The 14,659-nt window shown below is 41.4% G+C and overlaps 1 protein-coding gene across 10 annotated transcripts in view; it reads right to left on the bottom strand.

Annotated features, from left to right (window-relative positions):
- Positions 1-2,042: 2,042 nt before the first annotated feature.
- Positions 2,043-14,659, bottom strand: part of asb3 (ankyrin repeat and SOCS box containing 3) — a 123,249-nt gene continuing 110,632 nt past the window's right edge. For all 10 annotated transcript variants that reach the window (XM_038810176.1, XM_038810186.1, XM_038810197.1 and 7 more), the window contains 3 exons: positions 11,817-11,950; positions 8,084-8,334; positions 2,043-2,664 (listed from right to left, as the gene is read on the bottom strand). In XM_038810176.1, the coding sequence (XP_038666104.1) occupies positions 8,108-8,334; positions 11,817-11,950 (361 nt within the window). In that variant the 3' untranslated portion in view covers positions 2,043-2,664; positions 8,084-8,107. The remainder of the gene's footprint in view (positions 2,665-8,083; positions 8,335-11,816; positions 11,951-14,659) is intronic.

Below are 14,659 nucleotides of genomic sequence, written 5' to 3'. Positions count from 1 at the left end.
AGATGCCAAGTTATTGGCAAAGGTTCTTGCATCGCGGATTGAGGGCTGTTTGCCAGTCGTGATAGGTGCGGATCAGACGAGTTTTGTGAAGAGAAGGTAGTTGTCGGCGAATGAGCGGTGGCTACTCAATGTAATTATGATGCCTTCGGAGCGGCAGGAGGTAGTGGTCGCGATGGACGTAGAGATTTTGATCAGGTGGAATGGGCATATTTGTTGAGGGGCTGGGGCGGTTCGGGTAGGGGTTTGTGGTTTGGTTGCTGTACAGGGCACTGGTGGGGAGCGTGCGGACGAACAGTGAGTTTAGGGTACTTTGGGCTGCACCATGGGACGAGGCAGGGTACCCACTCTTCCCATTGCTTTTTGCCGTGGCGATAGACGCTGGCAATGGCGTTTAGTGCATTGAGGGATTGAGTGGCGGTGCTGATATGAGCGGACGACCTGTTGCTGGTGTTGCCGAATATGATAAATCATTGGGTAGCATATATTGCGATGGTGCGTAACTGGACTGGGCAGGAGGGGTCAGTTTGGGGGCATCATGCAGGGGAACGAGTTTGAGGGCTTTGCTGTTGGAGGTTTTACTGTTCTTGTCAGCCAGATACACCACACGCCCAGTGTTGGTGTCAGCCTTAAGGGTGCGGGTTCAGTGAAGGCAGAATTTGGGGCTGGAGTGTGTGTCGGTGTAGGTGCCAATCTGTGACCATAGGTTTGTGCCGATAGGGCTGGATGAGAGGTTCAGGGCATGGTGGCAAGCGGGGATTGAGCGCTTTGGGCACTTGTTTATAGGGGGCAAATTTATGGGGCTGGAGGACTTGAAGGAAGTACAGGAATTGCCCAGGGGTAATGGCTTCAGGTGAAATGAAATGAAAATTGTTTATTGTCACAAGTAGGCTTCAAATGAAGTTACTGTGAAAAGCCTCTGGTCGCCACATTCCGGCGCCTGTTCGGGGAGGCTGGTACGGGAATTGAACCCTGCTGCTGGCCTGCCATGGTCTGCTTTAAAAGCCACCTATTTAGCCCAGTCTGCTAAACCAGGTACCTGCGGGTTCGGGATTTTGTGAGGAGAAAGGGGACGTCCTTTCCTGGGTTGCAGGACAAGTTGCTGTCAAAAGACAAAAAAGGGGAGAAGGTGTTGGATATCTAGAAGGAATTGATAGTGGATGGGAGCGCTGATGGGGGATATTAAGCATAAATGGGAGGTGGAGCTGGGAGAACGTCCACATGTTCTGGGCATGTCTTTCAGATACAATGTCCAAGGTGTTGCGTGTGTCGGTGGTTCAGTGTCTGGAGGTGGCAATAATTTGGGTGTCAGAAGACCCGGGAGTCCAGGGGGTGAGAGAGGCCTATACCTCACTAAAAGCCCGGAGATAAATTTTGCTAGAGTGGCGGTACTCGGAATTGCCGAAAGCAGAAGCGTGGGTGAGCAACCTGTAGAATTCCGGAGGCTGGAGAAGGTCAAGTTAAGTAGAGGGGTTTGCCTGGAGGTAGAAAACGTTCATCGATTTTTTTTTTGTTAAAGGTGTGAGCAAGGGGGTTTAAAATGGGGAAGGCGTGATATTGGTGCCAAGGGGGAGGAGTGTTATGGTTGTTTATTGAGTTGTCGTATTGTTCTTCTGATATTTTGTGTACATTTGCAAAAATGCCATGAACAAAAATAGTTAAAAACAATAAGCTTAGCTTTTCTACTTCCTCTCCCACCAATCATTAGAGAGTCTGAGACAAGCAGAAAAAGAAAGTAACTTGCAGATCTGCTCACTGCACCCCACCTTCATCTACTTCTACATCAATAAGGGGAAGACTGAATTTGATGTGGCTCCTAACTGTACCCTTGGAAAACCAGGTGTAGGGACCACGTACTAGGCTTTAGTGTCTGGTATTCAGAGATCAATGGAGGGGACCTCAGTATAAAGTTGAACAACAGTCCATGCAAACACTTGTAGAACGTCCTACCTGACTGTAAATGCTGCTCAAACTGCTTGCAAGATCCATAGCAATTTAAGACATGGTCAAACAATTCTGTTTTATTTGGCGAAAAGAAAATTCTGTGATATGAAAATAATTTAATACATAATGATTTATTTTTCTCCAAGCTGCAATAAAATGTTTGTTATGACAGAGCTGGAGGTCTGTGTATTTTGTTCTAAAATCAAAATGGTTTATGCATTCAGCAAGTTTACATTGAACAAAAAAAAGCTATTAAGGGCTTGAGTAAATCATGTATTTTGAACTGTCAAGCATTTTATACAGAAATATAATATACAGCTCATATATATTAACAAACTCCAGCATTCTCACTGGTTAAGTGGAACATTGCTCGTTTGATAAGCACCAAAATATAACTTTGATGGCTATTTCACAGTAGCTTTCTTCATCTCCCACTCTCAGTAACATTTTATTCTCACAAGTGTATATTGATGAGGTGCAAAGGGAAGTCTGTGAAAGGCATCTTCATTATGCAACTGGTTTTACTTCTTCATGTCATTACAGTCCTTGCTCAAAATGTCTCTGCTTGGAAGAACCATCATCAACTCTTCACTTCCTTGCTCATTTATACTTCATCTTTAATCATTCAGTTCTGGTCATCTAACAAGTCCTATTCTTCACGTCTTTAATGGCGATGACCAAAGTTAGACTCTTTCTGCCGACCATTCATCAGTTTGCTTCTTTCTACATCAGAAATTATTAAAAGAAAACACATCAAAGTAATACTACAGTAATAGGAAATACTGAGAGAGAAATGCTCCATAAAATCAAAAGCAAGCATGTTTCTCCTTTGTTTGTAATTTCTTTGTCTTAAAATGGTAAAGAAAATTCAGTTGAAACAAACATTTGTACATTGTCTCAAATGTAGTGACTGATGACAGAAATGTCAATAACAAAAAACCATAAGGTTCATGTACAGAAAATCAAATGTGTCTTCAAAGTATAAAAATAGACTGCATTCAATTACATTAGAAGTGAGTATCTGACAGTATGCACCATAAAAGCTATAAAATAAAAAATCCTTTTGACAGCTCTGTAGGTGAGTCTATCTCTTCCCCACTGCCCATCCCACTCCTAAAATCTATAATCTGACAGTGAGAATATGTGGTCTTTGAGAGAGTGCAAAACTATTACCATATCAGATTGCTTTGTGAGTCTTTGCTGCCCTCCTTAGACCATTAGCCATTCATGCACATTTTCACCACATTTAAAAAGCATTATAATAGAATTCCAAGCATTTACTGAAGATGCTTGTTCCAAGTTTCTTAAGCATTGCAGTAAAGGTTCCAGAACTGGAAAATTCTTCCACATTTTGAATTATACAAAAAATATCCATTACAAGTTAGCAAGTTGTGGGTTCAGCTCACTTTATTCATTAGGTAAGTGTGTTAACTGTGGTTTAATTTGCTCCTTACTATGAGAATTTCTCTGACAGCTGTCAAAGATATTTTATTTGGGATTCATAATGTTTTTGTTCCATTGCATCAAAAAAAAAATCCTTCACTGGCCTCACTCAATTTCCATTAGCCAATTAAATACTAAATACAAATCTAGAGGTATGTTATCAGGTGGTGATGCCTCATTATTTGTTTCACAAGTGTACTTAACTGACAAGCAAAAGACATCAATAACTATGTTCCTTTAAACAGCTAAATGACTGCTGTCCTTGGATTTTCTTAAATCACTTGTTGGCTATCATGCATAGAATTATTTCAAAAAAATAATAAATTTCACAAAAATGAAAAGGGGAACTGGATGGTACGGTGGCCTTTGACCTAGAGTTAAAATCTAGCCCAGTCTGTTCAGACAGATAGGATGAAATTCTCCTTAATCTACTGGTTTTAAGAACCTGACATGTAATAAGTTTGAGTTGTTTCAATCCAACTCCCAATTAACATGGGCACAAAGCACAAAGACTGTGCAGTTTGTAAGAGTAGAAAAATCATAGGTATTGGAAAGGGAGTGGTAGGGAATGTTCTTTTGAGGTTGGTACTGTAAGGGTCCTTCCTGTTGATTCTCTTATTTTCCCTTTCTTTATTTTTGCCGCTATCATTTTTGTTCCATGGATGCTTAATGGACATGTTTCTTTAAGTCAAGCAGCAGAGAGAATGAAGAATTCAAGAAGTTGCAACATAGTATTTGGTATTAGTGTACGAACAGGAGAACTCAGACTTTGTGGCACCCGACAGATGAGGTGGGACTCTATTTGATTAGTTTGCTGGTGGCCAATGAATGAGCCAAAATGCCTTATTTTGATGGTACAAGTGGTGGTGATTGGTTCCTGCCTGAGTGGGATGATTTCCAGAGACCCAACAAAAGCAGAGTTGAGACCAAGACACAGAGTCAGGGACCTGCTCTCTCTCCCTCCCTCGTGTTTCTTCCAGAAATATTGTGAATTGCTGTATTTCTGAAACTGCAGAAACCTAAATGAATCTACAGTGAAAAGCATTACAGACTGGAAATCTCAATTTGGAAGGACAGTGTGCTAGAAGCAACCATCGGAAGCAAAGATGTGTGTGTGTGTTTGTGTGCATGTGTGTGTGTCTGTACACGACTGTGTATGTTAGAGGGGATTAGGAATTAGATAATAGTTAACTAGTTATATTTCCTGCATATTTGCTTATAGTTATTGTTACAAATAAAGTAATTGTGTTTAAACTTGCAAACATGGTGACTGTAATCATTGGGCAGCCAAGGGCCAAAGACTGGATATTTTTCAAAGAATTATTGGTTATTTCAATTGTGTTGAGACTCCGGGTCACGGGGGCTGTAATTGACTGCGCCCTAGCCCAGGATGTCACAACAGTATTGTTGTATGTTGTTAAGGCAGAATAGGGTGCATCTGACTCTACATTTAGTGGTGTTAGCCAGGACCTATTTAATAGTACTTTCACACTGAGTCACAAGGTTGTGGAATCAAGTCCCATGCCAGGACTTGAACAAAAATAAGGATGTCATACCAATGCAGTACTAAGGTAGTCTCAGGCAGAAGTAAAAGGTCCCATGACACTATTCAACCCTGATGTCCCAGCCAAAACTTGCACCTCAACCAACATCTCCAAAAGATGTTCTGGTGATCATCACATTGCTGTTTGAGAAATATTGCTGTGTTTCTTACATCACAACAATGCCAAAACTTCAAAAATACTTAATTGGCTGAAGTGTTTTGGGACATCTTCTGCTCATGAAAGGCAAATGCATTTTTTTTTGGCATACTGACATTTTGGCTTGGGAATGGAGTGCTTCCCATTACAGGTACAAATAGCCCTCAGCCTGAGGAGCACAAAACCTCTGTGCAGATGAGGAAGAGAAGCCAAAGAAAACAGATCCTTGGGGGACTCAGAAAGAATGATGTAAGAGACTGGGGAATTGCTATTGCTGAAGATATTCTGGGTACAATTTGAGAGGCAGAACAGAAACCAACCAAGGGAACTCGCATTGGGAGGTGTGCAACAAAGAGGCATTGGAGAAGAATGATGTGATTGCCATATCAAATAGCTAAATTCCAGAAGTGAGGTGATGTGAGTGCCTGCCCTTGACATCAAGTAGCATTTGACCAAGTGCAGCATCAAGAAGGCCATCGCCAATGAGAGAATCTAACCAATTTCCCTTAACATTCAATGATATTATGATAATGGAATCCTCTACTATAAATGTTGGGGGAGGGGGTGGGGGAAAAACCATTATCCAGAAACTGAACTGGACCAGCCATATAAATACTGTGGCTACAAGAGCAGGTCAGAGACTAGGAGTCCTGCGGCAAGTAACACACTTCTTGATCTCCCCAAAGCCTGTCCACCATCTACAAGACACAAGTCAAGAGTGTGATGAAATATTCTCCACTTGCCTGAATGAGTGCAGCTCCAACAACACTCAAGAGCGCAACACCATAAAGGACAAAGTAACCTGCTTGATCAGGACTCCATCCACAAACATTCACTCCCTCCCACCGACATACACTGTATGTGCAGCAGTGTGCACCATCTACAAGATGTACTGCAAGAACTCACCAAGGTTCCTTAACAGTAAACCCACAACCACTACCACCTAGGACAAGGGCAATAAACTAGTTTGCACACCTGTACGTTCCCCTCCAAGTCACTCACCGTCTGACTTGGAAATATATTGTTGTTTATTCACTGTTGCTGGGTCAAAATCCTGGAAATCGCTCCCTTACAGCATTGTGGGTGTGCGTACACTTCAGGGACTGAAGCAGTAGCTCATCACCATCATCTCAAGGGCAATTAGGGCTGGGCGCTCCAGTAGCATCATAAATGTGAAGTACTGTTTGCACCCCACCTTTCACAACTAACAACGACAGATTGAAAATCTTAAAATATGAGCAAAAAGTTTAATCTTAAAAATCAGAACTGCTAAATTAAACTCTCAAGCTGCCACAGGTATCATGTGCCAATTTAATACTAACTGACAACTTAAGCATTAAGACAGCTTTTTAAACTGAGGGTCACGGCCCACCAGTGGGTGTCGGGATGGTTGCGGAACTCCCGATTGCGGGACAAGCGCCCAACGGCCGCAATCGGCTTTTAGGTTGAGAAAGTCGACGATGACTGCCAGCAGCTGCAGCATTTTGCCTTGCTCAATCCGATTGGCACCCTGATTATCCAATGGGTGATTAGCTTTCCTAACGTCACATCGGGTGCCTCATTATTCCATTGACCAATAGGAGAAAGCAGGGGCGGTACTTCCTGCGGTGTGACTGTTGGCGCTCGGGGCCTGTGTAGGACACGGAGTGCAGCCGAGTGAAGTTTTTGTGAGGGCTGAAAATGGCGGCTCATGATGCTGGCGGTCAGCACCAGTTCACTGGCTTCCATAAGTATTTCAATGCCTACATCATCACAGGGAGGAGGAAGTATGTGATAGCCACATAAACAGGGATTGCAGCAAATTGTTTGCTGTTCAAATTGAGATTCAACAAGAAGGCACCAACACCAACACAGAAAGGAAATGGCATGTGGTTCTCCTCTAGGGCAGGGCAAGTAGAATTTAAGGACCAGCATGTGAAATCTGAGTGAATGTTTGAAACCTCTGCAATCGTGTCACTATAATTATGTATTATAAGTTATCAGCCTTCACAAATAAAACTCATGGGACGCCATGTTCTGTTTAAAAAAGGGAATGCCATCCAAATGCATGCCCCCTCCGGCAGATCCAGCAGTGCACAGGCCTGGTGCCCAGCAGGGCAGACTGCCAGCTCCTGACGCCAATGTGTTGGCCCAGTATCGTCTCCTGATGTCGGCACACTGTCACAGGACCAAATTTCTTTTGAAAAATGGAAGGGTCGTCCCACCAGAATTGGCGGCAGAGAACTGGTCACGCCCCAGCACGTACACTGACGTCACCCGATCAGTGCTTTGGTCGTGAAATCATGGAGGAGAGATTCCTCCATTTTGTAGCTGCCAGTAAGTAAGCAACAGGAATGTGTGAAGAACTAAAGACGGGCCAGTTTGTAATAAGGAAGAGAGGGCCAGAGACACAAACAGGCCAGGATCTTACAACTGAATCTGCAGGAGAGCGCTTCTCAGGAGAGTCCAAGGCAGGACACAGCAGTGCAGGTGTGAACTCCAAGGCCTCTGATGAACAACCGATCAAGAAGAAGCTGAAATTTCGAACAAGGCAGTATAAAAATGGTTTCTGCTTACGGCTTTATTAATTTGCCAGCACAAATCAGGATGCAAAGCCCATTTGCATTGTGTGCAGCTAAGTACTGGCAAATGAAAGATTAAAACCCTTAAACTTCAAACGGTATTTGAAGACTAAGCATGGCGAGTTTGAGGACAAACCTCTTGATTTGTTTTCAAACGATGCAGCAAGAACTTAAATCCTTAGCTAAAGCCCTTGGCAGAAATGTAACATTGAAAGACAAAGCAAGTGAGGTCGTAAGGACCAAGCAGGCTCACCTATTGCATTAAAGGCAAATGAAAAAGTCGGACGCAATGCTCGGGTGGCATGGGTTGCAAAGGTCAGTCGGCCAGAGTGGGTCCCAAAGGATGGCCAGTTGGTAAAAAATTGGGCACGGGCAAAAAAGTTTGAAAAACCCTGCATTAAGATACAACAACCAGGCTTTCCATATTTTTCTGTTTACCTTCCACACAGATGTTTTCTTTGATCAATCCTCTGAATATTCGATGTAATCATTTTCTGTTTGCATTTCTTCACGAATCTCTGAAATTTCTGGAATATCGTATAATTTCAATACTTCTTTATAAAGAAGGAAATCGTGCAGACAGGCTGGAAGTGGTAACTGTCGAATAAATTTATCAAAACGAAGGTATTCACTTTTTAGTGTTGATCGGATTTTTAGGCGACTGAGGTGTGCCAATGAAGGAATATCATCTAAATTGGAACAGACAATTAAAAAAGTTATCAAAATATATCAATATTATATACACTAGTGGCTTTTCACAGTAACTTTATTGAAGGCTACTCTTGACAATAAACGATTATTATTACACTTAGTGCAGCCCATGTGCTATGTCTCATATCTGGAGAAATTTTTAGCCGAAACCCCCAATAGTTATTTTTTGCTACAATAAAAATCTTTATTATCGTCACAAGTAGGCTTACATTAACACTGCAATGAAGTTACTGTGAAAAATCCCCTACTCGGCACATATCCGGCCTGCTCGGGTACACGGAGGGAGAATTCAGAATGTCGAAATTACCTAACAACACGCCTTTCGGGACTTGTGGAAGGAAACCGGAGCACCCGGAGGAAACCCACACAGACACAGGGAGAACGTGCAGACTCCGCACAGACAGTGACCCAAGCCAGGAATCGAACATGGGACCTGGTTCTGTGAAGCAACAGTGCTAACCACTGTGCTACCATGCCACCCTCACGACGATTTCTTCCTTTGATGCTCAGAAACAAAATGCTGAAAAAGCGGTCATTAAGCTTTAGTGTCAACAATAAATATTAGTCACTCTTAAACAGGCAGGATTCCAATTAGTGGTTCTTTCCAGTTCTGAGTACTAGTTACAGAAGTTTTCCAAAGATACTGTCATATGCTTTTGTCCATGACCTCCTCTCTGGTTCCACATTAGAAATTCCTCATGCTCACTTGCATCATAATGTTGTACAGATCAGAAGATCCAAGGTGGATCCGAGGCAAAAGAAAAACTGGAATAGTACCAAAGACCTCTCATCACTTCTGGGGACTGGAAATGTAACGAACTCAAAAAAAAAAATTGTCCCCCTCCTGATCACTCTCCAATGATGTCCTGCTGAAAAAAGGTTACGTATGAACAATATCCAAGGAGATGTTTGGCATTGTGATACCCACAACTTTCATTGTTGGGCTTTCACCTGAAGAATAAACACTTTGGCAAGTTACAAATGTAAGCTCCATTATTTCCCATTTCATTTACTTTGTAGTTATCATTTTGATCCATGGATATTTAATGGCATATACCTTTAAGACAAGTAGAGTAAGTGAGGAACTCAAAATATGCAAAATAGTACTCGGTGCTATTAGACATATAGCTTTTGAGCAGCAAAACTCGGACTTTTTGGCACCCGAGGATCGGAGATTCGGTTCAATTGACTGGCTGGTGGCCAATGAATTGGTGAACGGCTGCATTCCGCACGGGGACAGGCAGTGATTGGTCCTACCCCAGTGGCAGGTTTTCAGAGGATGCAGGAAGTGACGGTAAGATCCTGGATGCTGAAAGGAGCACCCGTGAGTGCTTGCCTCTCTCTCTCCAGAAATATTGCCTATCTGCTGTTTTCTGAAACTGCAGAGACGATTTGAGACCTGGATGAATCTACAGTGAAAACCATTTCAGTCTGAAAGCAAAAACCTCCAACTGAAGGCCTAGATTGAAGAAAGGAGTACTGGAAAATGGCCTTCTGAAACATAGGCTCATCCTTTTACTTTCATCATTATTTTACACCTCTCTCCCCTCTGTGTTTGTCTGTCTTGTATATGTAGAGGGTGGGGCGAGTTAAAGAGAGGGGTTAGGAATCGGATAATAGTTAACCAGTTGTTTATCTGCATATTTAATTATAGTCATTATTGATAAAAATGAATTACGTTTAAAATTACAAATCTGGTCACTTTAGTTATTGGGCAGCCAAAGACTTTAGATATTTTCTAGGAATGATTTGTTAATTTCAATTGTGTTGCAATTCCGAGTCAAGTTGGGCTGGAATTGACCACGCATTAGCCCAGGGTGTCACAACACAAGCGGCTGCCCAGAATCCAACAAAACATCACTTCATGTAGGAGGCAATGCGCTCAGGATAGATGGGTAGAAGATCAGGAACAAAAAAAAGTTTTGCCTAACAGTCTTAAATAGGGATCATAAATGCTACATCTGAAAGCAACGTAAAATGAATAGCAACCACTTCGGAACTAAACATCCACTACAACCATACAAAATGCGTCTCAAGAAAATCTAAAAGTCAGGGGATAATTTCAATGGCTCTCTATTTTACGAGAGATCATTTCAAATTTAGCATTACTATGCATGATGTTCTACAGTGATTAATTCAATTGCATTGGCATTGAGAATTTAAAAATAATTTTTAACACCACAACCCCACGCAAATTTCAGACAAGGAGTAACTAACGAACAGAGGGGTTGAAGATTCTGAAAAGTGGGCAGCACGGTAGCACTATTGCTTCACAGCACCAGGATCCCAGGTTTGATTCCCTGCTGGGTCACTGTCTGTGCAGAGTCTACACGTTCTCCCAGTGTCTGCATGGGTTTCCTCCGGGTGCTCCGGTTTCCTCCCACTGTCCAAAGACGTGCAGGTTAGGTGGATTGGCCATGATAAAATTGTCCTTAGTGTCCAAAAAGGTTAGGAGGGGTTATTGGGTTATGGGGATAAGGTGGAAGTGAGGGCTTAAATGGGTCGGTGCAGACTTGATGGGCTGAATGGCCTCCTTCTGCACTGTATGTTCTATGTAAAAGGTTCAACAGGTTGGATGTAGGGATGATGTTTGCCTCGAGGGTGAGATCAAACCTTGAGAACATAAATGCAAGATAGTTCTGAATATATCCAATAGGAAATTCAGGACAAGCCTCTTTACCAGAGAGTGGCTAGAATGTGGAAATCTCTACCGCAGGGAGTCATTGCAGAGAACAGTGTACACTCAAACAAGAGGAAACTGGATAAACACAAAATAGGAGAATGGAAGATAAGGATATGCTGATAGGATGAGGGGCAGGGGAATGGGAGATGGAGCATTGACACCAGCAAGGATCTGTTGGGCTGAATGGACTGTCTTCTGTAAATACTTTGCAACTAAAATAAAATCACTATGTATTTAATGGTGGTCAAAACTGCTTCATAACGTATCTCTCAAAAGAACTGAAGATGTTTATAAGTCCAAGTTCATTTTCTAATGGTTTCAGTTATAATTCATCTAAAATTATTACTGAAGAGCATGGCAATCAAAAGAAAGTGGACCAAGAAACAGGTAGCATTTATGGCATTTACAATTATGAAAATCGTGAGGTAAAAACTGCTGGTGTGTTTTATACAAATATAAAGTTTGAACAAATGAGTCACAAAAGATAGGAATCTCAAGATAAATCAAATCAAATAAACATGTTTAAAACTATGAAGAAGGAAATTTAAAAAAAAACCAGCCCCACACAAAGTCAAGGCAAAGTTCAACAGGCAAAAACAAGCAAGCAGTTGTAGGGTAACAAAACAGGTTACACAAGCATATCTCAACAACAGAAACTTTTTCAAAAAGAACATTTATGCTTCTAAATTTAGTGACCTCAGTTTCAAGTAAGAATCTGCGACTTACTAGCGCAGCAACTCAACTGTAGGGAATTTGCACTTAAGAAAGCTTACATACCAAAATACTTCTCGCGAGTCCGAGTGGAGTTTGCTCTGTGACAGAAAAGAATCTGTCCCACAAACGAGGGTAGCCTCTTCCAGTTTGTAAACTCAAGTGTAAAGTTAAGCATGTTATCACTGGCAGTATTCAACCTGTAGAACAAAAGAACAAATGATACATAAATAGAAAGAAAAATCTTCAAATACTGAAAATCTAAATATAAACAGAAAATGATAGAATTACATAGCAGATCAGTCAGCATTTGCAAAAGAGTTCTGCTGCTGCTGATAGACGCCACACCACCAAATGATATCTCTGTAAGGAAATGGATTGGGCCTGTGTACTCTTTTTTCAACAACCAAATCATGCCCCAAATGAACTCTTCTGTTTCAAGGAATTCAAATCCATATGCAATGTTGAAGTCTGAGAATTACATATTAAATTGGTCAACAAACGACAGACAGCACGGCGGTGCAGTGGTTAGCATTGCTGCCTCACAGCACCAAAGTCCCTGGTCTGATCCTGGCTCTGGGTCCTATCCGTGGGGAGTTTGCACATTATCCCCATGTTTGCGTGGATTTTGCCCCCACAACCCAAAAGATGTGCAGGGTAGGTACATTGGCCACGTTAAATTGCCCCTTAATTGGAAAAAATGAATTGGGCACTCTAAATTTATTTTTTTAAATAAACTTTGTCAACAAACAATCAGGATTGCACCTCAAGAAGCAAAAAAATTAAATGAGACCCAATTACTATTGGTCGCCATCGGGCGATAAGGAGGATAACTGCATTGTTCAAGGTTTGAATCTGTTGCTATGTCAAATGGAATAGACTCTCCTACACCTAATGTCTGGAGATCTATACTGACCAGTGATGTTTCTGGGCGCACTGCTTCAATTGTCCAAGGCAGTGCTCCCATTTTGAATTTCCCTTTCTAGACATATTTGTTAAAATGTTTGAGCTCGATGGAAAGGCCGGACTCACAACAGAACGAAGCAAAGGAGTAGATTATGATGAGGTTAGTTGTCATCTTCAGGCTGACGGACAGAATGGTAAATGGACAGAAGTAAGGCAGGTGGACAACAATAAGAAGTGTGAAGTGAAGAAGTCATACACTTTCAGAGGACTAAACAGGATGCTATTAATGAAAAGTATAGATGAGGAGAGAGATCTTGGTGCCCGCATACACAAATCTTTAAAACATCACAGGACAAGATTATAGGACGTTTTAAAAGGCATATGGGTTATTCGGGTTTATCAGAAGAGGACTAGAATACAAAAGCAGAGACGTCATGCTGAAACTTTCTAAATCACTAAGTAGGCCTCATTTGGAGTCTTGCGGACAATTTTGGGAACCACACAGGAAGTGTATAAAGGTCTTAGAAAGAGTACAAAGCAAATTTACCAGGATTGTGCCAGGGACGAGAGACTTCAGTCATGGGTGAAGTTCTAAAAGTTAGGACTGTTGCCCTTGGAACAGGAAAAGTTTATAATATGGTCCAATAATAGTTTTCAAAATGGTGATGATGATGAGAGGTTTTAATAGAACAAAGGGAACAAAATTCCAAGGGGTCAATAACTAAAGGTCACAGATTCAATATCGTTGAAAAAAAGATATGGGGAGGGAAAATAAAAGGGAAATCTTTTACTCAGTTGTCAGGATCCAGAATGGTCTACCTGAAATGGTGGTGGTAGCTGAATCAATAAATAATTGTAAAAGGGAGCAGGACAAATACTTGTTGATGAGGAACATACAGGATTGTGGACAAAGAGCCAGCATAGACACAATGGAGTAAATGGTCTCTGCCTGTGTTGTAACCTTTGATTAAATAGTACTGTCTCTTCAAGCAACAGGGTGTAGACTGTTCATCTTGACTTTAATTATGAGAACCAATTCACCACATATAAAATTAATGGACTAAAAAACATCACGGAATTAACTGACTGAATTAACTGGAAGGACTGATTCTGATGCATGAACGTCATCCCTGGAGATGATACATCTCTTTTAATCAAGCATCTAAAGTGGCCTCCTGCCACTGTTGCAAAGATGACAGAGAAGAGGAAGAAAATCACTGCTGGTTTTGTCAGCTTGAATCAACACCAAAGGTGTTTCTTCTAATGCATAAATACTGATACTAAGCTGATCCACTGAGCAGCGCAAGTTCACAACTGTGCTTTCCCCAGGTCCTTTCTTGAGTTGGAGTCGTTGAAGCCACCTAGTGCTGAACAGAGGTTTTGGGCAGCATTGTGTTTTCTGGGAGGGTGAAATCATTCCTCTCTTTTCAGTAAAATAATTTGGTAGAATGGACTCGGATACTTGAAATTGGTCTCATTGGATGTCGAGTGAGAATAATGGTAGATTTTGCACACCACACTATTTTCTGACAAGAGGCATCAGTGGCAATGTTCACTGGTATAAAACACAGTAAGCATATGCGAGCGACACTTCATACAGTATTGAAGCCTGATCAACAGCCAAGGATCTCTTTCAAAAAGCAGTGAGAATCAAAGTTAAGGACGACAGTGGAAATCACAATTTCATTACACATGCAACATGAACAGTTAATTTTGGCAATTCAGAGAAAAAATGCAATTTTGCATGCAAAATTTTCATTTATAGCAAAGAGGAACAGAAATGATCAAGACAACACAATAAACGTCGCATCGCCCAAGGTCATCCTCTTTCCCAAGGAACACTGCACCAACTTCTGAATTATGAAGAAATTAATAAATTTGATCATAATATTTTAGTAAGAAGTTCAAATTACAGTTGTTGTTTAATAATGTTTTTTTTATAAAGTCTACAAACTTTGTCGTGGCTAAATTGAGTTTTTTGAAGAGCTCATTTTAAAAGAGCT

The sequence above is a fragment of the Scyliorhinus canicula genome, chromosome 1 (assembly GCF_902713615.1).
Source record: "Scyliorhinus canicula chromosome 1, sScyCan1.1, whole genome shotgun sequence".
NCBI lineage: Eukaryota > Metazoa > Chordata > Chondrichthyes > Carcharhiniformes > Scyliorhinidae > Scyliorhinus > Scyliorhinus canicula.
Note: the sequence above shows the minus strand (reverse complement) of the source record. Positions and strands in the feature narration are given on the sequence as shown.